General features: G+C 43.1%; 2 protein-coding genes across 4 annotated transcripts in view; one reads left to right on the plus strand and one right to left on the minus strand.

The window, feature by feature from the left end:
- LOC113569753 (kelch-like protein 29) overlaps window positions 1-16,647 on the plus strand; it is a 135,585-nt gene extending 118,938 nt beyond the window's left edge. For all 3 annotated transcript variants that reach the window (XM_035524689.1, XM_026997772.2, XM_026997780.2), the window contains 3 exons: window positions 8,381-8,574; window positions 13,870-14,014; window positions 14,120-16,647. In XM_035524689.1, coding sequence (XP_035380582.1) covers window positions 8,381-8,574; window positions 13,870-14,014; window positions 14,120-14,303 — 523 coding nt within the window. In that variant the 3' untranslated portion in view covers window positions 14,304-16,647. The remainder of the gene's footprint in view (window positions 1-8,380; window positions 8,575-13,869; window positions 14,015-14,119) is intronic.
- Window positions 16,567-23,536, minus strand: part of atad2b (ATPase family AAA domain containing 2B) — a 61,365-nt gene continuing 54,395 nt past the window's right edge. The window contains exons 27-28 of the mRNA XM_026997788.2: window positions 21,807-21,935; window positions 16,567-19,558 (exon numbers count right to left, since the gene is read on the minus strand). Coding sequence (XP_026853589.2) covers window positions 19,517-19,558; window positions 21,807-21,935 — 171 coding nt within the window. The 3' untranslated portion in view covers window positions 16,567-19,516. The remainder of the gene's footprint in view (window positions 19,559-21,806; window positions 21,936-23,536) is intronic.

The raw sequence follows: 23,536 nt of genomic DNA on the forward strand, positions 1-23,536 counted from the left end.
ATCAGCTAACCTCATGGGCTGGGTGTGATGGCTCCGCCTCTTGTCTCTGACGCCTCTGTCTGGTTCTGGGAAGTTACTGAAGTGAGTGCGTGTGAAAAGGGCCAGACGCCGGAGCTGCAGCCAGCACACAAGAGCGAGATTAAACGGGGCAATCAAAAAAACATTACGGCTCTTATTAAAGGAAGTTGCTGCGGCTCATTACAAGAGTGAATGGAGCTTAGGAGTCCCTCTCAGCACATAAGTTCCTCAAAATGAAAACCTATAATTCGATAGTTTTCCTTAATGCTGCCACACTGCGACATTATGATGGAATATTTTCCTGCCGACCAGCAACCACATAATAGTAACACCTTGCTCCTGCCTATTAGAGTTGCCACAGAGAGCTGCCGACACGTTGTGCTTTCGCGAAAGAGGAACATTACCATGTTGGGCAGCGTCGGCTGTTTCTCACCAGTCTGCTGTTGGCGAGCACGCACGGGCATGAGCTTGTGCGTGAGAGAGACTCCGCTGACCGAATGTTCCCTAGATTTAATGGAGGCTGGGCCAGACCTGTCTGATGTGCTGGTAAACGGATCTAATAACTTCCCTGCTCACCATAACATTCCCATTATTTATGGTTCTCCGAGTTGAGCCCCAAGCAAGCATGGTGCACGTCGGGCCAGAGGAGCAGCACAGGGATCAGCATGCATTATTTGTGTTACTGCGCAGTGTGCTATTTCAGCTGTGGCAGCCTAGTGCCGCCACGTCGGAATATCCTATCCGTGTTTGCATGCCTTATTCCGTCTGACTGTGTGCGCGATGCGGATTGTGCTGGGAGGAGGTGTGTGTTTTTGCATGGAGGCCTCCTCTCTGCGCCAGGCTCGGCAGCAGTGACTCCTGCATCGCACCTCTTGCCCTGGTTGGTGGACACCCTTCCTAGCCCACCTCATTTTTAAGCCCAGCATCGTTGTGCCCTTTAATGCATTCCAACTTTGAGACTTGTCTGGGCACCGTCCTGTTCTTCCATGGGGCTGATCCACTGAGGGATATGGTGTGCAGTGCTGTTTCACCAGGCGGCGGAGCTCTCCCGCTCGGAATTCCGCTGCACCCGCAGAGGGAGGTCTGCACCACGGCTTGCCCGGCACTTCGCTCCACCGCAGCTGTACGGTTTGTCTGCACTCAGAGGCTGATTGACACCGCTGGGGGAGAATGTGTTTACGCGCTGGCGCTTATGGGCCCGAGTCCGTCTTTCCTCGCCTCCCTTGGCCCCTAACTCTCCTAATTTGTGGGCCCACCATCCATCCTTCCCTGGCTTTTTCATGCTCCTAACCATGAAATCGCCCACACTCGGAATTATGTCTTCAATCAAGCCTTTCCCAAGGCTGCCGTCCGCGGCCTCTCTGCCTGCCCAGCGTGGGGGCCGGGAGCAGCAGTGAGACAGAGATGGCTTGAGCGCTCTCTGGGTTACTAGGTTAGGGGATTGCAGAATGCGTTCAGGGCAAGGTTCCTGCTGTGTACCAGGAAACGCTTCAACGGCTTTGGCTCATTTGTTTACAACCGAGACAGAAAAGTGGGTGATTGTTTTTCCATGATGAAAATTTCATTTTATGAAAATGAAATGCAAACAGACAGTAGTTACAGCCATCTGATTAATTATGAATTGCTCACCATAAGAGTGTTATTATTCAAGGCCCTGAAATCTCATGAGTGAAAGTTAGCAACTAAAAGCCTGAAGGATAGAGACGCTTCCCCAGTGGCACATAGGTGTTATTCTAATCGCATTTTGGATGTTTGCTTGCTCTGACTTCAATGGGTTTTACAAACTTGGAAAAGGAATAGGCTACTGTAGTAAATATCATTCATTGATGCTTATGTAACTTTTTTAGACATTTTAATGCTTTCTGAACATTCTGGTAAAATAGTTACTCCTCCCCATGCTCTACAATACTCACTGCACAGGTTTATTTTTGTTTTTTTGGCACTAATCTGGATGTAACCTCAAGAAGAGTTTTTTTGTTTTTTTTTCTCGGCTTATGTCTGTTACTGAAACTTCACTTTTTCTGTGCTCCTTTTGTGTTTTTTTGATATTTTTGTTTGTGTTCTTAGTTGTGTGAAAGCCACTACAAAACATTTAAAGTGAATACAACACTGGCACTCAAAACACTGAAAGCAAAGTGAATGAGGGGAAAAAGAAGAGAAACACCTGTAGAACTCCTAAAAGAGTACTCACTAAAAAATGGCTCAGCAGGTAGGGAATACAATTATCTAGCAGGGTGTCCTATCCTTCGTGATATTGGCTCTATTGAATTTGTTTTCAAATATACGGTGAAGCTCAAGTCCTTTAGACACAGGCCTGGTGTGACTAATTAGCAGAAGAGGCAGGAACCCCAGGCTTAAAAGCCTGTGCTTTCTGCTCTGGGTTCAAACGCTCTGTGTCGTGACGAGAGAGCCCCCTGCCATGGTCCATTCAGTGAGACAGAATCTGCTCTGGCAGAAGTTCAGTTTCCCTCAGAAGAAATGTTTTGACACTAATCCTAACCTCATTGTCCTCTAACCCGAAGAAGCTGTCAAGGCTGTCGGCGGCCCATCTGACATGCACACATGCGTGCACACTCACACACGCACACTGAACAGTTAGTATTACCCCCTTGTGCACAGATCCTGGAAAGCCACGATGAACTTTGACACCACTGTTAACATCACTCTCTTCTTAAATTTCTTCAGAAGCACTTTATGGGTGATAATGGAGGGGTGTGTGTATGTGTGGAAATGGGGAACTTGAACTTGTGTGTGTGCTCTAAGGAGTAGGGAAGTGTGCCTGTATGCACAAGATATTGAAGGACTGTGGGTGTGTGGGTGTGTGTGCTTTGGTTTACAGTATGCAGCCAGTTCTAGGCTGCTGCAGTGAGGACCCTGTGGGCATTGGTACAGTAGTGAAGCAGTAAGATCCCATTCGCTCCTGCAGTGCTAATCCAGCACTCGGTGGGATTAAGCAGCCTTCAGAACTGTCACCCGCTGTGCCATCCCTGCTGGGTAAAAAGCTGGTTTTCATCCTCGCCACCCTGCTTCACCCCGTCTCCACCAGCAGGGAAAATTGGTGCGATGACGACGGCAAGCCACTAATTGTGAACCCCTTTCCCCCACCACGTCTCCCCTCCACCCGCCACACCCGGGCTCCACGTGCACAGCCGTGGGCGCCGTTCTGTGAGCACGCTGGGTCAGCCGGCTGCTCCTGTCTCGGCCCGGCGAGCTTGGGGAGGAGCCCGGGCTCGCTCCCCTGCCCTCTCCGAGAGGGGTATGTTTAGTCGCAGTAGGTAGCTAACGAGAGCTATTTGCAAACGTGCACTGCACTTGAGCAGTGCCATCCCCTGGAGCGAGACAGTGATAAGGCCAGGCTGGAGGAGCAGGAGCGATAGCACAGCCAATGGCGTTCCTGCCGCTGCCGGCCTCTCCGGGGCCAGCTGACAGGGACAAATCTCAGCCGTGCCCCAGGAAGGTATTAGGTCGGAGGAAGGAATAGACGTGGCAGGGATATCGTGAACTATCACCCAGATAAACGATGCTGATGCAGTAAATTCCTGTTTTACTGGCAGGCTTCTTCCCCTGCATTACGCCTCCTGCTCAGCCTGACCCTGCAGCTCTGCTGTACCACGGGTCCTGCCGCTGAAGAGAGGGCTTATGATGAAGAATCAAAAACAGGGGGGGCCAGGAGAGAGAAAAACACTGTGGAAGGGTGCATGAAAAACATTCATTAGAAATATCCGAGGATCCATAATCACCTCCTGCTGGCAGCAGGAGGAGAGCCAGCAGAAGCTGTCTGAAAGCAAGCGTGGAGAGGACAGGGCCAGGTCAGATGGAGGCGCATGGAGACTCAAAGCGTGCTGACCTGCATCTCTTAAAAGCCTGCTATGGTTGGCAGGGGAAGATGTCACTACCGTGTCTGCTGGATAATAACAACCCTCGGCCAGCTCCGCCCCCTCTGGCTCGACTCTCGCCCTGCAAGCGTGGCTGTGGGCTGGCGCACGGAAGCGTCAGACAGGCCGCCTCATTCGGCTCCTAATGAAACGGGAAGCGCCCGGTGGCTAATGAAGTCCCAGGCCCACTTCCTCCGGGCTGCTGTCACTCGTGGACTGAGGGGCCATAATTGGCGTATGACCTACTCGGCTGTCGACTTGTAATGCTGCTGTTTGTGTGTGACGCGCAAATCCAATTAAGCCGGAAGGCCGAGCGGTGCGCAGGCCTCCTAACGGAGGCTGAAGGTGCCCTCTGCAATGATGGAGTAGGAGATGGGGGCGCGGATGCAGAACAGTGTGTGTGTGCGTGTGTGCGAGGGTGGAGTGGCAGACCATATTACAAATGAGTTTATTCACAGGATTATGGGGCAGATCGAGGAGGACTGGTTTTACAGCCCCTGTCAGAAGTGGATTAGCAGAAGGTGGCAGGAAGGTGAAGGCTGCAGTTGTTTAGCTGTTCTTCTGCTCTCGCGTGCTCTGGCCTGCTCTCCTGCTTGATGGGGGGATGGTTTACTTCTCTTTTTTTTTGTATTTATGAATTACTCTCAGAAATGGCAGGCTTGACTAAAAGGTGTTTTGCAGTGTTAATTACAGGCGCCTCGCTGTTAAAACATGCACACACGCATGCACACGCGCGCACACACACACACACACACACACACACACACACACACACACACACCTATGTAGGCAATAACTGGAAAAGGATCAAGCCCATTGTTTGGTCAGGAACAGTGAACAGTGTGTAGTGCTTGCTCAGGCTGGTCATTTAACTTGCCACATGCTGTTGACTGTGGGATCCTGAATATTGCACTTGTTCACCTGAAACACGATCTGCAAGTTTTGTTCATTAGAACTTGGCCCTGTGATACACTGGCATCTTTACGCTCTCTGTTTCTGCACAGCATTCTGCAGAATCCAAATCATAAACTAAAAGTAATGAGAACATTAACCTGTGTGGGTTGGATTTCACCGCAGAGATTTCCACAGCAGTCTTTTCATATAATTACTACTCATTATTTCATAGAAGTGCTTATGAATCTGCAGCAGTGTGTGTTATTAATGAGTGGATGTCTGATTCCTCAGATACCAAGGTAAGACTCTGAAGAATTGCTTTAATAGACAGTGATGAAGCTATTAGCACGGCAGAAAGCAACACTTCATAATTAAGATCTGTCAGTGTCATTCCAACACTGTGGATTTAAGCTTCTTCATCCCGACTACACTGGAGGTGTTCAAAGAGCACACTTAATCATAATGTAAGATAGGGCAGGGGAGCCTACAGTGGATGTATTCCAGGAGACCAGATTTCTAATTGCAAAGTAATGGGCAACTTTGTCACCAAGAAACATTGCGATGCATTATGTGGATACAATAGAACTCATTAGTTGCATGGAACTTGTTTTGCTTGAGCTAAAACAGGCATACTAATTGTAATTCTGTCCTGTTACCGAGCCATCTCTAATAGCTTTAGGGTTAATGCATAAAAATATTGAGAATATAATCTATTAGAGCAGTATTTCTTCAGAATTATAGGGTGTAAATTGTCTTGCAATGAGTACATTTTATCTCATTAAAGCAGTATTCCGACTATTATTTTTGCTCACGTTCACAGAGCTACTGGGACCCTCTTTGTCTCTTCTTAAGAAAAATTATTATTGCTTTTAATTCTTGCAACACCACCATGTTGGCAAGAACACCATGGAGAAACGTCACTTTATTCAAATGTGCTGTCTGTCTGCGTGTTTCCATATCCTGGTAGATTTCCCTGTTCCTGTTCCCAGCTTCCCAGGTTAGTTGTGCAGGGAACTGCCGGACGACAGAGCGTCTTTGGCCGTCGTCTCTCTGTGAGGTCCGCAGAAAAAGTCAGGAGCGGTGCTGTGTGCCTTCAGGCCTGACAGCCCGACTGTGCAAGCACATTACGTTACGTGTGTTAAACCCATGGAATGGGTATTTCTAAATCCAGCATTCATCCCGCAGTGTCTAGTAGTGCCAAGCTAACCTATTGCACTAGACAGTCTTTGACCGGCTCACAGTGTTGACGGAGTGGAGTTGGCAGCAATAGCTAGAGATTTACGCAGTGAAACCCTGCCAGATGCTGGCTGACCTCTTCTTCTTTTCCCCCTCACACACACACACAATCAACATATTGATTCCAGGCATCGCCATGCATGAAAACACTACAGCTTTAGGGAGCTGAGCCACTGGCATGGTAAGTGGAGCGTCCGCGATGACCTTCTCCACTCAATAGGCTGTTGCGTGGCTGCACCTGAGAGAGTGTGAGATAAGCCCCACACATGTCCTCATCAGAGCGCAGCATCGATAAGGCCTTGAGAGGAATTCGGTTAGGCGCCTTTGCTGAGATTTAAATGACTCACCTCTGCACTTCCCCGCCGAGTGGGTGGGGTCGGAATTTTTTTTCCCTTGCATTTAAAGGCTGTGCACGGCCTATCGCGAAGGCCACTACAGTGGTGTGGGGCTTGGACACATGTCAGTGCCACGGCAACCCCTCCTAGGGGTCCGACACTGGTAAGGGGACGCCCTACCTAGCAGGCAAAATGTTCTATTTCCTGGTATTCTGATTTGCTAAACATGCACACAACTTCCCAAACACCTTGTGAGCAGCTGGCTGTTCGATCCTGATGCACTTGGAAACAAATCCCATGGCTGACAAGGTGCCAGTGAAGCCACCGCTCGCTCTAGGTCTTTATAATAGGCCGCACTCTCCTCCTCCGGCTAGGCTCATCATCTCCCTGTGCCCCATGGGTTATTAACGCAGCCAATCACACTCTTCCCTGTGGCTCTCTAAGCGTGATTACATTGTCTGGATGTGTAGGGAAGGGGATGGGAGTGTGGTGGGTGAATCTGGGTCATGATACAGTAGCGCTCATAATTACGACATGGCTGTGATGATACCATCACATAGCGTAGCAACAGCATCCTGCGGGAGGACATCAGCCGACAGATTCTGCAGTGATACCGGTTTGTGATTCACCTCTGCTGCCCTTCTCCTTCAACATCACCCCCTCATTCTCCTGCTTACTGTCTCCCACTCTCTTCCATTTCATTTACACACATAGAGTAAGCTATCCCGCCAGGCCACAGCATATCACGAGTCTCGGTTTTGGCACAGTACCATGTTGTATATTATGAAGTGCCGTTCATAGCACACAGCAGTAAAGAAATTAGTAAAAGCTTTTAAGACCATGCACATCAGTAGAAATCTGTAGAAAACTAGAACATTGTGTTTGAATATATTCTATGCAAATAGTAGGTACATCATATTCATATTACCAGTTCAATGAATTTGAATTTATCTTGTTCATAAGTTCAGAATTTACCAATGTTCTTGTACATCTAGCTGAAGCTCCTATATTCCTCACCCATTTGTTGTCACCTAACAATTACTATTAATAAATGAGTACATTATTATTGCCACTGGCAAACCCATTTGTGAGCTAGTTAGTTTGTGAACTTACTTGGGCAAGTGTTTACATTTGTCTTATGATTGGGCTTAATGCTGTAATTCTGTTCCTTTATTATTTTTTAATGTAACCTTTTTCTTGTCCAGTTGCATTGGTTGCCACTATTAAAACAGCAGGATTTAAATCAACTTCCTAAACTTTATTTTAGTTTATTTTGACATTCCTCTCAGCAGCTGTTAGAGGGCACATTATTCCCACATGCTGTTCATGCTCACCTCCTCAGAAGCAGATGAATGAATTCAGATAGTCTCATGCTGCTGGCTCGCCAATGCCCTAGTCACTAGCTGCCTATCAACTTGTAGGTTGTGATGAAAGAAATAAGTGAAGGAATGAACTGAATGAACATATTACTGACTTCAAAGGAGATTTGTCTTAAGTAGGTCAAACAAGCATGTATAACCATCACAGGTTCTTCACATATGCGGAAAAAAACAACCTAATTCTGTATACATAATGCTCAGCAGCAATGGACGTTTCAGAGCGGCAGCACAAGTGATCTTAATGTAATGTGTTCAGTGCACTAATGAATCTTTGAGGGTCATTAGGAGTGCTTCTGAACTGATTCAAAGGAGCCCTGATTGTGGAGCCTCAAAACAATAGGCTTGAGGATGAGCTCTCCAGCTGGATGGCTGAGCCTGCTGAGCCGCGTGCTGAGCAGACTGCAGACTTGGCCATCGCAATAGCCGCAGTGTAGAGGCGGTAGCCGTGGCCTCAGCTCTGCCCTCTACCAGTCAGCCCACCAACACAAGCACAATTCCATAACAAAAGCGACCACCAACGTGAAAGGGTCCCATTTTTCCGATAACGATGGTTGCGAAGGCAGCAGGTGCTCCTCTGCTAATTGCCGCTGGTAGGGAAGAGGGTGATAAAAGCCCTGACCAGCTCCTTTTTCCATCTCTCCAGGTACGACACCATCACTAACCAGTGGGAGACGGTCTCTCCCCTGCCCAAGCCTGTGCATTCGGCTGCAGCAACGGTGTGCGGGGGCAAGGTGTACGTGTTCGGAGGCGTGAACGAGGCCGGTCGCTCAGCTGGTGTCTTGCAGTCCTATGTGCCCCAAACCAACACCTGGAGCTTCATCGAGTCCCCCATGATCGGTAAGAGGGTGAAGCTTGGGGAGTAACAACAGTGGTTCGTTTCAGTCAAGCTATGTGTGGTTTTTGTTTAGTTTTTTTGCTCTGCATGTATATGATTAAGTAGAGCATTAATGAACATGGTTTTCAAAGACGGGAAGGACCTAATTAAAGGTTAAGGTAGCAAAGTGGAGTGGTGTGGGGGCGGTCAAGTGAAGTAGAGAAAATGTGAAGGAAATGTGCAAAGTTGAAAAAGTAAAGTAAAGATGATGTGGGTGTGTGTGATGCAGTATCAAAATAGGAGCTGTTGGGAGTCATGTCGGGTGCCCCCCAGTGGACCCGATGTGTCTCTGGTCTCCGTCCCAGTGTGTAGGACAGGAGTTCATTATCAGAGCTGAGAGGGAGAGCAGATGTTGCCTGGGGCTCAGGTGTGAGAAGGGAAAATGTTAGTGATCTCAGCACTGGAGGGTGGGCGAGTTGTTCAGACACCATCCACTTCTCCATATCTCTCCCTCTCCCTCAGAACGAGCCGTCTGTCACCTGGCAATGGGCACGTGTGATTGGACAGAATGAATGATTTGTTAGGTGTAAATTAGTCTAAGGCTGTAGCAACCAGAGGCAAGGGTAATGGAGGGATTGTAGAAGGTTTCTGCAGATTTTCAGCTATCACCCGCAATCTCACTCCCTCTTTCTCAAAATAACTAATTTCTGAGTAAGCAGGGGGTTGGCAGCAGGGATTTTTACATCAGTTTTGCACCCTGAAATGATCACGGGGAGCATGTGCGGCACGGGGGGGCAGAAGGGCGGGACTCTGCCCGAAGCGGAGCGCGTCTTTTCACAAAGTCATAGTGTTGACGTTTTCTCGCAGCCAAAGATCGCTCCAAAACCTCTCTATCGCATGACCAGGAAACATGCCAGCGGCTCGTAACGCAGCCGCATGGGAGCGTTCGCTAAACATTCTCGTAATGTGCATTGTGTGAAAAAAAAAAACTTGGACTTTGTAATTCCAAAAACATCCTGCAATGTTTGCTATGGAATGAACAGCACTTGGAAGGCTGCTTTAAAATGTGTTTAGCCAAGCTACTATTTGGTCTATAATACTACAACTTTAAAACCTTCCTTCAGAGAAATACAGATAACCTTGCCTTGTCAACCATTATAAGCTCTAAGGTGAAAGTAGCTTACCCAAAACCATGACCGAAGTTTCCACTCTTCTAATTACAAATAATAAGTAGCTTCCCAACAGTTTGTTCTCCTAATCAGTTTAGCCTCTGTGCATCATTTTCCAGCACACAAGAAGCAGCTGTGTAAGTCGTAGATTAAACACATGGTCATGCACTGTTCCATTACTCTGAAATTCTTTGCACGAAGATCTTCTCATGCTTCACACAGTAACTACATTTATATGCACACCATGCACATCGATATTAGTCCAACTATGACTGCTAGTCAAAACAAGCCGGGAACATGTAAACAGCACAGTCCGATTGTCAGACTGACTAAGATCTTGGTCTATAGAAGAATCAAAACATCTTAACAGCAATCACTTGCAAGTATTTTTTTTGACGTGTACATTTATTAAAAATTGTGTGTGTAAACATCTTGAGACTGAACACCCATAACAACACCCACCAGAAAGCTGGTATGTCATGATATTGCCTGTCAATCATGGAGGGTGAGAAAATTTGACTGTCCATAAAATGCTTACATGTGTTCAATAGGCAGTGACAACCCCATGTAAGGACACATCATTAGTGCCTATTATTTTCGTAACCAAAACATCATGTGACTGATATGCCACATCTGTTTTACACACGATCACACACAATTAAAAGCTCACCACAAGGTGATGAAAATAAATGTGATGGGAGGTTGGTGGCTACTTTTCAAATGCAGCTCTTTGAAGTTTTCTTCAAAAAGTAGATTTTCAGATCTAACCAAATGCTGGCCATATGAGTATAAATATAAAAAGTTGGTGTTGCTTGCCAAAATGACTAACTTTGGGTTAATCTCCTGGCAACACTAGGAGATTATTTCATAAGTGGTATTTTTAAACTTTACCATTAATCATTATTACATTTAAAATGAATACTTTGGAGGTTGTAAGAACTACCACATCTGTTCTCTGTACCCCTATTACAAGTTTAGTTTTAAAATCCATACTTGGTCGACCTTAGTTTATCCCAATTAATACATGTGGGCCAGGCCGATTTTAGTTTGATTATTCAGACATGTAATTGCTTAGATTGAACCACTGACTCTCATTGAGTACTTCTGATATTTTGTGGCACTTCTTGTAATCCCACAAGTGTGATGCCATCTTTAGACCACAAACAGCTTTTGTGTTTTGGAAGGGAAAAGCAAATAAAACAGGAAGGGGTCTGCATTTTAGAGGGGGTTAAGAGATGTCCCTTACGCTTAATGTTCTGCTATAAATCGGCATAATGAGGTTCTTCAAATACAGAAAAGGAATGCTGACACATTTAAATGTGCTGCCAAAAAATGTCTGAATATGGATAAAGAAATGGCAGTGTCAGCTTCAGAAAGCCTGGTACTGTGTTTTGTGTTTAAAAATTGGGAAGCTTGCACATGGGTAAACTTCATGAAGAGGATGCTTACTGTTGTAAAGTCAGATTATGCTGCTGTGCATGTAAACAGGGCTGTGAACAGACTGCTCTTTATAAAGCTCTTGGAAACGTACTGGTTCGGTCCAGTTTTTTAGACTGACTAAGAGCTTAGTCAGGCTATTGAATGCATGTAAATGTCACTAACTGCTCAATACCAAGGGGAGGTTTTCAAAATATTCACTTTTCAGTTTCTCTAGTAATAGGTGTGAATTGGCCTCTCAAGTTATGAACTGGCAAATGCATGCAAATACACGCATATGCAAATGCATGTACACACACACACACACACACACCCACACACACTCAACTGGCAGTCAAGGACACACCTGTATGCCTGACATGATTTTCTCATCACAAATTCACTGATGATTTGACAGACGCAAACAGGATGTCGCACACTCGGTAAAGCCAATATGCACACACATGGCCCTGCTGTGAACAGTTTCCTCGAACACTAATTTAGCCGCCATGCTCCCCGCTGACAGACAAGCTGTCATTGAAGGCCGCGCCGTGCGGCATGGGAGAGAAGTGCCACTGGAAGCAGAACGCAGGAGGTGCTGGTCGAAAACAATTACTCCTCCAAATCACGGTGCATTGCCGCACACCTTCGGACGAGAGGGGCCCACTGAAAAGTGATTCAGGGGACCCTCTGAACAGTCCGATGAATTATCACCACACTGTCCCCCAGCCACTCAGCTAGCACACCACATCAGGGTCTTCATCCCACCTCCTATTCATCACTGGCTGAGCCGCCCCGCTACAAGCTGCCCTGTCTGAAAACATTATCTAGACCCCCAAATCACAGGCAAGGAGGGTCGCATTCGTCATTATCTTTTATGGATTCTTGAGCGTGTCGCCCGGCAAGTTGACACTGGAGTCAGTGGTAGCCGGTCGCAGTGCAGAAGCCTCAAGGTATTTATTAAGAAAGCGAAAGCTACAGATTCCCTCCTGCCCCATTTCACTGGTTTCCCTTTGTAACCCTGACTATTCTGACAGCCTTCTTTAATAGACTTTTCCACTTCTGTCTCCAGCAGATGGATGGCATTTCTGCAAATTGCCATTTTGAACTATTAGTGTTGCTGTTGACAGTCCTCTCATTTGATAGAGACCTTGGATTGTCCTGCCGTGAGCAGAATCTTGCCATCAAAGAAGCAGCGCTTAATCCCTTTGTGATGTGCTTGAACCCTTTTTGTGGCAGTTTTAGGCTATGAGACCCTCACATATGAGTGAAGCTGTTCACATGGAATGAGCTCGGGAATATGTTTTTATTGCTCCCCAACTTTGGCTGCAGATGTTTGTAGATATGTGATAATGAGGCCCAAGGGGCTTTAGAGACTGAGAGATGTCCTTGGTGTTGGATTTGGATTAAACAACAAAAGCGTTCAAGCTCTCAGTAGCAGCCGCTGCTGCCATCGCTTCCGTGTTCCGTCGCTCCATATGCCAGCCAGACCGAAGTGACGGCGAATGACACACCTGTTACAGGAGAGTACACCTCTCCCTGGGTAACGCTTGCATCGGCTGTGTGGTGCCATCTGCAACTGGCACTGTTTGGAGTGCCATAGAGAGGATTATATCTGGGCCGTCACTCACGCAGGAGTGGCAGGGCTTTTAATGAGATGCACCTGGCAGTCGGCACTCGGAGAGCCCGGTAGAGCCGTGCAGCACCCAGCTGACGCGCTTATGTTTCCGCCATTAAATCCAACGGCTGTTTTACAGATTCCTTCCGTGCACGGTTTCTCAAGCGTCAAACACAGGCGGGTAGGGAAAAAAATAAAAACTTTAAAACCTCAAACATGGCCATGTGAATTATTCATAGGCATGATAAATTGGCCCAGCTGTAATCGTTTGGGAGACAATTTCCCCGTCAGAAAGGCGAGGCTCGTTGATCGCACCTTCTTCGTATGCTGCCGCACGACCTTTCCTTTACTCAGCATGGCCAGGTGTTTCATTCTCAGTCATTTGCCCTCAGTGAAAGAAGCTATTCTTTGACTATTTATACATGTTCATATATTGGGAAGTGTTTTTAAAATCCATTGTTTTTGACAAAGAATCATTGTGCTGCTACTAAAGGCATAACGCAGAGAGAAAGCAATAAATTGATAGACCACACTAAGCTACTGTTCGCATTTCTACAAAGGTGGTCAATCAATCTTCTGGTTAATAATAACAAAGCCTAAAGCAACTGGGCCTGAGGGAAAATAGTATGGAAAGGGAAGACAGCCTAGAAGAGAACAGAGAATTAAATGCTAAATTACATTTTTGAATCTCTTTGTGATTAAATCGTCCGCATCTAAGCATGCAGGAAACATACAGGAATATTAACAAAATACCAAAGTTGTTCTGTGTCTGTAATAGGCTTTGCAGTCAGTAATACAATTAATTGATATTTCATTAGAATGTAGTGAGAGCACATTTATGCAAAGATTGCACAATAACTTGGGACTGATTTGACTTAAATAATCCTAGCAGGCAGTCATAGAAACACTGGTAAAAGGCTACATGGCTTTTGGTTTCTGCCAACTCAAATGCCTGAAAGGCCTGAGCTCAGATCTAAGGATTGGGTGGAACTGCAGGTCTCTGACATCAGGAGGCATGCAAGGCAAAATAATACCATTATCCCACAGAAAATTTGAGTATGGCATTTTAGTGGTAAATTCTGTTCTTCCCCACATGTTCTCTCTGGGTTATTTAGATAACAAGTATGCCCCTGCTGTCAGCCTCAATGGATTCATCTTCATCCTGGGTGGAGCCTACGCCAGAGCCACCACCATCTACGACCCAGACAAGGGCAACATCAAAGCTGGGTCCAACATGAACCATTCCAGGCAGTTCTGCAGGTTGGCCTAATGACCAATGGATTGAACTAGCATGCTACACGATTAAATCTGTTCTCAGCACTGACGTGTGACAAATCATGTTTACTTCTTCTTTATCTTTTTCAGTGCTGTTGTCCTGGATGGAAAGATTTACGCCACAGGAGGCATTGTGAGCAGCGAAGGGCCAGCATTAGGCAATATGGAGACCTTTGACCCTTGCACTAACACATGGACACTTCTCCAGAACCTGCCCTGCCCACTCTTCAGACATGGCTGTGTGGTCATCAAGAAGTACATCCAGAGCGGCTGACCACAGCCAGGCAACACAGCCCTTTTTCCTCAGTGCACTGCAGGGATCAAAGACAAAGAATTGCTGGACATGTCTAACATTTAAAGACTCCAAAGCTCCCTCCTCAAAACTCCTACCAGCTCTCCTGGGGGGAACAAAGTGGAATTCCAGTGCCCGACAAGTCTAGACTCTGTAAGGGATGTAAGCTAACCCTCATTCACAGGTGTTGTGCCATTTGGATACAATGCAAGCTTTGTTGGCCCACTGCAAAGACTTGTCTTCTCTGACAAACATTTGTATGTGTTCTCTTTTTTTTGTGCATATTCTTTTGATATTTTCCTTCAATTATCCATTCCAGTCATAACAACTGCACAATTTTGTTTTGCCATGAGTCTGAAATCAAAGAATCTGTTCTCCCCCTCCCCCCAACCCTTTCTGCTGGGTGTAGTCATGTCATGACTTTACAAGACAAAACAGTATCTTCATCCAATCAGAGAGATTGAGGATGAGTGCAGATATTCTATGACATATCAGGAAATGTAATGCAATACTTCGGCTTGAGTGTGTTTCAGGGTTATGGTGCTCTAACCAAGTGGAAGTATGTTTGACAGAATCAGGGATGTAATTCAGGACCTGCAATCCAACAAATACCATCACAATAAGAGAAAGGACTGGATGAAGACAAAAGGATGAGCTTTGTCCTAAATGCAGCCAAATCACAAGTCACATTTATTTGTCATTCTGAGGATAAAATTGTTCTTTTCCTCCATTTCTGCATTTGATATGAATCCACTCACTACAGTGGGACTGAAATGGAGGTATTGGGGATGGATCTAATCCTGTAAAATATGGAAGGAATAAATGTATATTTTAAAACTGAAGTAATTCTGTATAAATGTTTTTAGAAAATTCGATAGATTGGACAAAAATGTCTATCAATCTGTACCCAAAATGGACGATTTACATGTTATTAATGATGAGACAATACATATTCAAAATTCAAAGAAAAATACACAATATTGTGTGTCATTTTTTCCATAAAAACAGGCACAGTATCCATGGCAACATTTTTCTCTCTCTTTTTAGTCAGGTGTTTGGGTTTATAATTAATTATGCAGATAATCTGTGGTACCAAGTGAGGGAAAAATGGCAATGAATACATCCATTTTTAAAACAAGACAAAATACCACCCAAGTAACATACTGCATATAAATTTGATCAATTAAACGATCCATATACAACTCCAAATAGACACTCCTATTATTTATTTGCTATAGTTTAAAAAATTGCTTAATTTAAAAGGTATAAGATATATATAATATAGATGTAATATAACGTGCTGAGTGGCTGGTGACCACTTCTCATTATGGCCAAACCCATGTTTAAAACATTCATTCAACCACCTTCAAAATCGACATAAAATTTAACTGAAAATTAAAAACAGACATGAAACAGTTCAACAAAGACTACAATTTGCACCATTTATTCAAGTATAATCACAGCAGTTTATTGGAGAAATTACAGTAAATGTATTATTTAAACATAACTTTTACTAAAATAATGCTTAAGAATAGTAACCATATTTCAAATTAGGCTCTAAATATTAAGATAAAAATGAGGCAATCACCCTGGCAATAACAGAAATAAAAAGCCCCCAAATACATGTAAATCAATAAATAAGAAATAAACTACAGATTAGATACAATCAATTTATCAACAAAAAAACCCCAAACAAACAAACAAAAACAAAACAAAAAAAACCCCACAAAACTGCATACTGGACTAACCTCTGAAGCCCGTCAACAAACTCCAACCTGACTTTTAATCTGGTGAATGGAATGGGCTTATTTTAAGAAGCTTGATGACAGAGTGCTCTGTGTGTAGCTCCCCTTCAGGTAGTTATTAAGGACTGACTCAGATTGTGAGATTATGTTCTCTGATCCTAGTTCTGTAATACTTATTTACAGCCTTGTTCAGGCAGTACAGTAAGCAGGCTGGAGTTTGGTCCAGCAGACTTCTGAACAACATTGCTACAAGACTGCACCCTCTAAATACGTTGCCTTGTATCATGGAATTGTACTGGGAGCAACTCATGGGCCTAGCTCTATGCAGGCCTAGCACTGTTTTGGCAGGTCATGTCTAGGGCCTTGAACATGACTCACACAATATCATGGGTTTTCAAAATTTTCTTTCATATGATCAAAACATCATGGGGTTTTTTTAGAGAACAGAATAGTGAGAAATATGAAGGGGATAACATTTTAGTGCCATGACCAGAACATAATTTTTTTTATTTTATTTTTTTTTAATGAAGGCTTCTTGTCTCGTTTAGTTACTTTAATAAATATTTGAATGATGTTTCCCATTTTTATCTGTGTGTATTCAGTTTGTAATAATCTGTTTTCAATTATCTTTATAAATTAGCCATGTAATTTCATTTAACATATGTTTAAACATGTTGGATCATAGCAAGTGTTTCAAATACGCACAAATTCGGTGAGGTACGAAATAATTCATTACATTTGAGTACAGCAGTTAGTGAACATGGGTAACATTTTATATTCCCTGTATTTCAGAGTCTGAAAATTTCTAAGGTAAATGTACTGTCAGTATTTCAGAACCAGTGGTCAAGACAGTAGAATCTACACCACACCAAACATGCATGTTATGTTCACTACTTGCAAAAGGAGAGGGGGTATGATACAATGCTCATCACGTTTGTTATTTTCCATGTGTTATTTGCGTTCCTTTACCACAAAATCCAAGAAGCACCACCACCTTTGTAACAAAATAAATAGGTCATTAATGTAGCAGAGACCTGAGACCCATAAACCTCCATATTCTCCATCTGCACAAACCTGCTACAAAAATGTGCTACATTGAGACAAACTTCAAAAAATGAGTAACAAATTTCCAATTTGTTGGCTTTTAGAAAACTGCATACAAAGGAATAGTTGAACATCAGACTGTCAAACACACTGTTTAATACTTATGTTAATAAATAAATGGGTATAGCTAGAAAAAGAGATCAAATGGTGTAATTCTGTAAGAGTGAAAGAAATTGTAGTGGAAAAACAATATGGCTGCCATCATGAAGGCCCAATTGACAGTTCAATGAAGAAAAAGAAATAATTGGATGCCAATGTTTGCTGACAGAAAAAAGTGAATTATAGAGAAAAAAAATAAAGATGAACAAGAAAGCAAAACAAATACACAATGCAAAGTTTCTGAAATTAACATGCTGCATTGTGTCGGCTCAACTGCAAAACAGACAAACAACAACAGAAAACCCCAAACAAACAAAAAAAAACCAAAAAAAAACAAGAACCAAAACTGAGCAGAAGCACGGTTCATGCATCAGCCCCAGACCTTGGTTCTCAGCACCTGGCCAATGAACAAGGGTGCAGTAATGTAACAGATGCTGACAAATACTGGACGTATTTAGTAAACTTCTCGTCTCGTCAGCATCACAATAATTGAGGTAGCCATGGTTCTTTATCTCACTGTAGTAGTCCAGAACTACGTCCTCCTTTTTTGCATGTTTTAAACAATTTCTTAAACTGTACTCACCTTTACATAAATTGAGATGAGTTTCAAGTTTGCAGAAATCTTTTAACAAACTGGAGAAAGTAGCAGATCAAAAAAGCATTCAAAAATACTTGGCTAATAAGCTACTTGCGCTACACCAAAGCTGAACTAAAATCTACCTATTGAAAGAATACACAGCCACCAATCAAAGATTTTATCATCATCATCATCATCAGTCAGCAGAACTTAGCCATGAGCAAACAAAGTCTGGAGGAAAAATAAAGCTAATATTAAACACCAAGAGATGAAAGAAGCAATGCTCCACATGTTAAACACAGAGGCACTGGATAAAATGGCCTTGTTCATATGTTTTCTAATGCAAACGACCTTAGCATTGTTTCAACTCAAAAACTGAGAAGTAATAAAGTAAAATGACAGAATATTCCAACAAAGAATGAGTTATGGCAAAACCACCTGGCTACAGAAAACTCTGAATTTGTGGGGGTGCTCATGTGCATGTAAAAGCAATTGAGAGAACACGATCTATGTGAAAATGACTGGCCCAATGTTAAATTAAAAAAAGAAGGCAGTCATCAGAACAAATATCAGTGTAGCCAAGATGGTCCCTTTATGTAATTGTCCATGATACATGAAGAGGTTTATTTTCACAAGAGACATGTCCCGTTCTATGGAGTTGATGAATACTTTGTAATCTCAGTCTTGTATCAAACAATGTGTATTATTTTGGAGGTTCAAGCATATGGTCAGCAGTGCAACCTCTAGACACCAATTACTTCTGAATCCAGTTACTCCAAGCCAAACCAAATCTAGACTGGGTTTCCAGTTTAGTAACATTATTTGGAGATGTTTTCTACTGGAACTCTTGACAGAATGACACTTCAGTATTTCACTAGAAAGGATTTTAATAGAGGTCCTTAAATCTGAAAAGCAGATTAAAAAAAATGCTTACAATCCAACAGAACCTAAGATCACAAAAAAATCTCTTTAAAAATGGTGTTCTTTACGGCAGTGGGAAGTATCATCATAGGGATGCAGTGCTTGTATTTGAATGCCTACTGGTGGAAAGATCACAGCGGACACTAACACATCAAGATGGTGGGCAGAGAGGGCGAGCAATGCAGTTTGTTTCCACAGTACATAAACTGACTCGACCTCTTGGTGTTGCGCTGCCTTTCACACTTTTTTTTTGCCACTGCTGGTGAGAATCTGTGCCTGTGTGTGTGTGTGTGTGTGTGTGTGTGGTTTCTTCCTGACAAGGAGGCTGAGGTTTTCGAGTGACATCACACAATCTTTTTTTAAGCATTGTTTAACTTTTAATATCTTGTTTTTTTTCCATTTCTTATTTTTTAAAGAAACCCAAGGAGCAGCAAATAGATAAACAATAGCACCCAATAGCACCAATGACGCCCATTAGAAATTGGCATACATGTTTGTAAAAACTGAAACCTACATGAGTCTTGAGTTGCGTTTGGTTCTGTAGACTGATTCTGTCCAGGTACCTGAGACAATAGCACCAAGGTCGCCACTGTAAGTCTTTGAAGGTCTCCTTTACCTTCTCATTTCACATTCTCATTTAAGAGCAAACCTGCTCGGCTCCTCATGGAAGGGCTTGGTTCAATAGGCTATACTCCCTCATGAATCACAGGAGTTTCCGATTACCATCACTGCTGAAAGCCCTCAATTCATCACAGGAATGTTTTGAAATGCTGGACTTGCCTCTCCATCTCCTGAAATGGAAAAAGGAATAGGCCTTCAGTAAGCCATATTTACAAACTGATGTTGCGTGTAGGACAGTGATAACCTTTTTATTGCTACTAGCCATTAGGACAAAAATAGTGAAGCAAAATTACTAACTTTTGCTGCATTGCAAAAGCAACATAATGGAGAAAACTGATAAAAACATCAGGGGGCATTAACTTAATTTTAGCACACTAGCAAGAGACAAGAGACAATGCCAGAGATCTGTGCATTTTCAATCAAAGGACTTTCAGTATTTTATCCCGCTCTGCATACATCCTCTATGTATTTAAAATATTCTGCTTTATCTGACATTGCTTTTCTTTGACATACCCTATCAAATAATTACATTATAAACTTGAATATTAAATGAGCATTTTTTTGATGCACTGTCACCCTGTCGATAATCATAAGTGTAAGGCAGACAAATATTAAAAATTCACTCATGCAACAAGATTCTGGTCCAGTTCCGTGGCACCTGTGGGGATTCCCGCCTCACGCCCTTGGGCTTAACATGCATTATAGCTACAAAATGAACACAGGATTCTTATGTGGCGAGGCATACCTGATGGTCTGAGCCAGACGCCCTTGGAGTGAAGTAGAATATTATCATAAATGAGCAGTCTGTGAGAACAATCAAACCTGAAATATCTGAAAAGGCTCCTGATGCCTCATACCAGTTGGACTATGAAAGCCAAAGAGACTGTGTGCAGTCCCTTTCATATTTGCTGAACTAGACATTAAAGATCTCAAACACTGAGATGCTACATTTCTCTTTTTTGACTAGGAAATAATGAATAGCACTTTTTGTGGACAATAAAGACGCTACCTGGGCAGAGTGCATAAATGAGCTCAGGGCTTCGCCAGCCTCCACACCCCAGTGCACCTCCACTTTCTTTCTGGTGGCCAGAGACCATTACTATTGGATTTGAGAACAGCAAATATAATTTCCCCAGAGGATCGGCCACAGTTCACTGCAATCAACATGGTGCTCTAATTTCAACACTCAACAGCTGTTCAGTGTGTCAGCATCCAGTCTTTGTGCATCCATCTTCTGCTTACAGCTACACAAACATGATAAACTCATTTCCCCTTCTTTCATTCTGTGATATTATGCAGCTTCAAAATAGTAAGCTAGCAATTTCACTTGGCAATATTTATTTATTCATTTTTATATATGATCTGCGTACAATGCAAAATATGGCCATGAATTCCAACAGCGATCTCTCCATTTTTAATTGTCTCAGCACGTCTATTTATGTGTGCGCCAAGCAACTGTATTCACTATACAGACTGTAGCAGCATAAGAACCCATTATTGCTTCCCACATTGTTTTCAATACCTCCACATAGAGGAACAGAACCTGCACTAGGTGAAGATCAAAAGGCTGAAGGAAGAATGGCACATTTACCCCAAAAAACATTAAGTTCTTTTCATACATCAAGTATAACAGAGTAATGTCTACTAGAAATAAAATGCATTGTGGCACACACTGCAGGTGCCGGGCTGACTGTACCATCCTGAGTTGACCCATATATCATACCTTACTGACAACAGGCCCGATTTACAGAATTCCCCAAACATATGGGAAGTGAAAATGGATGGTGCTAAATATACAGCCTCCTTATACAAGGCTCAGCTCACATGGAGAAAACGATTCCAAACAGCCGTCAGGGATCAAGCTGCATTAGGACCCTGTAGTTAAGTAAGGGTAAAGGCCCTAGGAACAAAAAGCAGGAATATAACTAGAGTCAGTATGGCTCAATGTGCAGAGAAAGAGGAATTTTTCATCAGGATAAGCAGGCTAATCTGCCTACTCTGAGCTCTTCACTAGTAGGTCTGTAATACAATAACTCCATCCACCTACCCAGAGACAACTGGTAAGTTTCCCTGACTTTAGAATTGTCCAATTTCACAGCACATGAACAGAAACCATTGAAGACATCAGGTGGTTTATTTCCCTTAAAACAGAGCTTATCTAATTTTCAGTTAACATTGTTATAACTTAACTAAATCACAAAGTTATGATTGAATGAATTTACACTTATATAGCAGCTTTCTCAGAACACAAAGATGCTTATAAACGTCCTTTACGCAACTGGGCATGAACCATCAGAACCCTTCTAGGGTGACGGCCTGAAGGTTAACTCCAAATTCCAGTACAAGTGATTTAGCCATACTGCATTTCTAGGAACAATGTCAATTTTGACTGTGCTTGATGTCATGTGGGCCACTTACCTCAATCAGGTGGGTCTTGTCATAGTCCCTGCGGTGCTGGTAGATACACTGGCTGAGTAAAGAGTAGATCCTCTCCAACAGATCCACACTGTAGCCCTCACTCTTCACCACTACCTGATCCAGTAAGGCCTGAGAAACAGCACAGATCACAAGGGTCATTCAACAAGGAGGGGATGACAAAGGACAAAGGTCATACAAAGTATGTAGACAGAAGACAGATATGGCACATCATTGCACTTACACCATAACTTGCAAGGTTTCCATCTTAAAGAGTGTACAGTATAACAAGCTCATCACTCTATACTGACATTATACAACTAGCTTATTGGTTCTGTAATGCATTTTGCATATCAGGTAATTGCGGCAAAACATCATGCTTATTATCTGAATGATCTTCACCTCCTTCCTCTCTAACACATGTAAATGTACTCTGAATTATAGTAATGAACAAGGTTAATTGCAATCTTTAAATGAATGTTCCTGTTGAAACAGCAAAGGCTAAATTGGCGTTTGACAGTAAACCAAAATTGGACAGAAGTGCCTGCAAAGTAATTAACATTAGGGCACTATGTATTTTAGGCATAAGTTGCAGTAATTATAAAAAATTTTTTTTTTTTAACATATGAAACCCTAGACAAAAGCCTTGGTAGCAAAACAAAACAAAAATAACCACAACAACATATACTGTAAAAATGTAAAGAAGGTCCTCAGCTAAATTGTACCAAGTCATCAACTTATCTGTAGCATGTCAGCTAAATTGCAGTGAGAGTGCACTTATACTGTATCTCCATCTCAAGGATGCCAAGTCAAGCTCCCTAAAGTTTGACATGGCTGTTAAAAAGTGAACCCCAAACACAAAAACAGAAAAGAAGTAAATAAAACTGTGGGATAACTATGCAAAGAAACGTGAGCTCCGTAAGATAGGGGATGACTACACACAGTGCCTATGCCAACAGAAAACTCCCACCCATACAGTCAGGACATGGGGTCAGCCATCTTCAAAAGCAATTAAGATCAAAGCGACAGCCAATTAAGGCAAATCATAATTACCTTCCATTTTGTACACTGCTTCAGTGTAATGCTGTTTACTTTTCACATTCACTTTAATTAAAGTCTCAGACCCAGCAACGCCTTTTCAATTGACATGTTCATCACAGTCATCCTGTGGCCAATCAGCTGCTCATCTGAATGCATACAGATTAGTTATTAGGCTAAACTCACCGACTATATGGTTGCATCAGTTTGGATCCTGATGAAGAGTTTAGACACAAAGAACACTCATGAATTTGGCTATGGGGATGAAATATTTGCAAAAACTGCTTTGGGTTTTGGTGTGCCACCATCCGTGGCTAGGGACAATAAAGAACGAAGATCAGCGACTGATGATCACCCTGTGTCAACTCATTGTCGCCCATAGTCACCTATTTGCGGTTACACTCCGAACACACCAAAACGGACTACAGCTGACGAACATGTATGCATGTATGTTCTGTGCCTGCACGAAAAGAAAATAACTCAAAAGAAAGCCACTGCTTCCCAAAGGTGTATGCTTCTCATAGCAAGTACACTGAGTTTTGAGTGTCTGCAATCTATTGAGATCCTTCCTTCAATAAAATTGCATACAGTAACATCAAGATAATGACAAATGTCCCACATTTTCAGTAGATAGTTAGTACAACAAAACTAATAAGGTTAGCCCAGCACACTGCCTTGGTACATCAAGCTACAAT

This window comes from Electrophorus electricus, chromosome 3, assembly GCF_013358815.1.
Source record: "Electrophorus electricus isolate fEleEle1 chromosome 3, fEleEle1.pri, whole genome shotgun sequence".
Taxonomy (NCBI): domain Eukaryota; kingdom Metazoa; phylum Chordata; class Actinopteri; order Gymnotiformes; family Gymnotidae; genus Electrophorus; species Electrophorus electricus.